The sequence below is a fragment of the Hippoglossus hippoglossus genome, chromosome 4 (assembly GCF_009819705.1).
Source record: "Hippoglossus hippoglossus isolate fHipHip1 chromosome 4, fHipHip1.pri, whole genome shotgun sequence".
Lineage (NCBI taxonomy): Eukaryota > Metazoa > Chordata > Actinopteri > Pleuronectiformes > Pleuronectidae > Hippoglossus > Hippoglossus hippoglossus.
This window is the reverse complement of record NC_047154.1, coordinates 26,375,401-26,378,433: the sequence shown is the minus strand read 5'-3', so window position 1 is coordinate 26,378,433 and position 3,033 is coordinate 26,375,401. Positions and strand designations below refer to the sequence as shown.

The 3,033-nt window shown below is 38.9% G+C and overlaps 1 protein-coding gene across 1 annotated transcript in view; it reads left to right on the top strand.

Moving 5' to 3' along the window:
* Positions 1 to 432: 432 nt before the first annotated feature.
* ghrhrb (growth hormone releasing hormone receptor b) overlaps positions 433 to 3,033 on the top strand; it is a 15,396-nt gene continuing 12,795 nt past the window's right edge. The window contains exons 1-3 of the mRNA XM_034583716.1: positions 433 to 441; positions 595 to 603; positions 2,581 to 2,587. Of these exons, the coding sequence (XP_034439607.1) occupies positions 433 to 441; positions 595 to 603; positions 2,581 to 2,587 (25 nt within the window). The remainder of the gene's footprint in view (positions 442 to 594; positions 604 to 2,580; positions 2,588 to 3,033) is intronic.

Here is a 3,033-nt window from a genome sequence, read left to right as displayed (position 1 = left end):
AGAGATTAGTCACCAACTTCAATGAAGCTGTGTCCTAATGCAGGGGCCACACTAGAGGAAACTAAATCCTCTTCAGAGCAGGTCACAGTAGAAACAGTCTCTTACTCTGTGTGTGAGGGTCCAGGTTCATTACTGAAGTTTACAGGAGGACGATCCATGGACCAGTCGCTCTTCAGAGACACACAGCTGGACCCTGGAGACTCTGCTCTCCAGTCTGTGGTCCTGACCTCTGCAAACACAAACATGTTTTTATTCAGAACACATCATTCACTGGTTCATTCTCTGGAGGATTCAGTTTGGAGGTTCACATGTTTGGAGCAGGTCTCTTACTTTGTGTGTGAGGGTCCAACTTGCTCTGAAATGTCCTCGTCCATGTTACACCGGGCCGGCTGCGGTCTCAGTTGTGGTTTCAGGCCACGCTGCTCTCTCTAGATGTTCAAGGTCTGGTCTATTTCCTTCTCGTCCTGCGCTCAGGTTTACAGCAGAACACAGTGAAATGACCTTTCACACCAGTTTCAATGTTTATCTGTTGAAAACGTCACAAACACAAATATTTGCAACACTTCCTGTAGCCTACCCATTTCCAAATAAAAGCACTCCAGCGTTTCTGTCGACTGATTCAATTCATTAATTTTTAAATGTTTTTATTGTGAAATAGATGCAGGGCTTCATAGTTTGTAGTACTGTATTTATTTGAGTACACAGGACTACTTATATACAAGGAAATACAGTGATCACATCAGAAACCTCAGGAAGGAAGTAGTTACATTAAAAGTAAAAAACTTCAGGTGAAGGACAATAGTCTCTCTCTCTCTCTCTCCCCCCCCCCCCCCCCCCCCCCCCCCCCCCCCCCCCCCCCCCCCCCCCCCCCCCCCCCCCCCCCCCTCTCTCTCTCTCTCTCTCTCTCTCTCTCTCTCTCTCTCTACAGTGAGAGTCTGACAGTAAAACTTTCAGAAAGTTGTGTTCACACTCACCTGCTCACTTTTCTTCCTTCTGCTCATCAGATGAAAATGGCAGTCTGACACTTCCCTGTTCTCAGGCTCCTCCTCCCTGTTGAACAGTTCACACATTGAAACCACCCAATCCCAGTTTCATACCCATGAAGATGAATGGTTCACAGTTCATGTTTTATTGTGATGGTTATGATGTCGATGACAAACTTAGGATCATGTATTTAGTTAATAATGGACGGTGTGGGATCCTGAATCCAGATGTTCACTTTAACACTGAGTCCTGACTGTGAGCGTCTCCTGGGACTGAGCCGTACAATGTTAGTTTTCATGATGTTTAAATGAGCCTCATAAACTTTAACTGTAACAACATCATGTTCAAACAAAAGATAAATGACTTTGATCTGCTGGTTCTGCAGCTTGAAGACATTTTCATTAAAGAGGTGAAGAAAGATCTACACTGAGATGTAAAACCAAAGTGTGGCCACTAGGTGGCGCCCTCCTCACAGACATGGCTGTGAAATGTGAAATGAGTGGCAGTTGTAAACTATTGGAGTTTTTCAAATCCAGAGTTGTTCTTTTAAATTGGTTCACAAAAATATTTTTTTGATTTATAAAAAATAAATAAAATGAACAAAACTTCATTTTACAGATGTGAGATTAATGGTTTAAGTGTGTTTAGATCTTTCTTCAAAATATTAAAGACATACAAACTGCTGTTTAGTGTTTTCTTCTTTTATGAGACCGAGCAGCTCTTCATCATTTCACCTCATTTGTGTTACTTTACTGTTTTTCCTCTTCAAATAAAAACAGAAAATGAAATCTGGACAAAATAAATGAGGTAAATAAACACATCATCTATTGCTTCATATAATAAACGTGACTTTCTTTATTTCCGTGTTGAGTTGTTGTTGAGAGGAAACTTGAATGTTGTGTCAGCTGAGTGAAACTAAAAACTCTGAGCTGCTTGTGAACGTGTCTCTGTGGGTTGAGAGAAACATGAGAGTCATTTAAAAAACTGAGGAGTTGATGACACCTGGGATTTAATTTAATATTTAAATCTCAGCTGAGACACAGAATATTAATAAACTGAAGAAGCTCGAGGTCATTTCAAACTTATTATTACTGGATGTGTGTGTGAGCAGCTTTAAATAAAGATTATTAGATTTGAATCAACCGCTGGGCGGAGCTAACACGTCACAGAAACAACCATCAGCACGTGCAGTGTGTTAAAGGAGAGAGAGAGAGAGAGAGAGAGAGAGAGAGAGAGAGAGAGGCAGGAGGAAGCTGCAGCTGTTTCTTTTCTCAGTGATGTTACACAAACACAGAGAGATGGACTGAGAGAGTTTTATTCAGAAGAAGAAGAAGAAGAAGAGAGGAAGAAGAGGGAGAAGAGGGAGAAGAAGAGGAGGAGGAAGAAGAAGAAGAAGAGGGAGAAGAAGAAGAGGAGGGAGAAGAGGAAGATGCTGTGTTTCTCTGCATCGTTTTCATCAGTGAAAGTGATAAACCTCTGGACTTGTGATGGGGTGAATCTGAATCTGAGGAGGATGCTGATGAACGAGTGAGTAAACTTATCAACACTAATATTCACATTAAAAGAAGAACAGAATAAAAGAGGTGAAGAGATTAGAGAACATGTGAGAGTGTAAAATATAATTATATTGATTATAAAATAATTTAAAAAGAATAGGCAATAAAATAGAAGTAATTTCAATTTAAACTTTGTTTTTTGCCAATTCCTGTATGATTTTGACGATATATCAGAGTCAAAGGTTTTTAGAGACGATTTTGGATGTGTTAATTATTATTATTACTATTATTATTATTATTATTATTATTATTATTATAACAACAACAGTGGTGTTTTATTTATCCAGAGCTTTTAACGATGCTCTGGATCTTTAACTCACAGAGAAAGCAAATAGTTTTCTCTTTTTTTCATTATATTTGTTGGTTTTCATAAGTCAACAGGACAACAACATGCAAACACAACAATCAGCAAAACAAAAAACTGACTTCTATCAAACCTAATCTACATGAAATAAAACTAAATAATACAAAATAAAACTAGAATCTCTTTTTC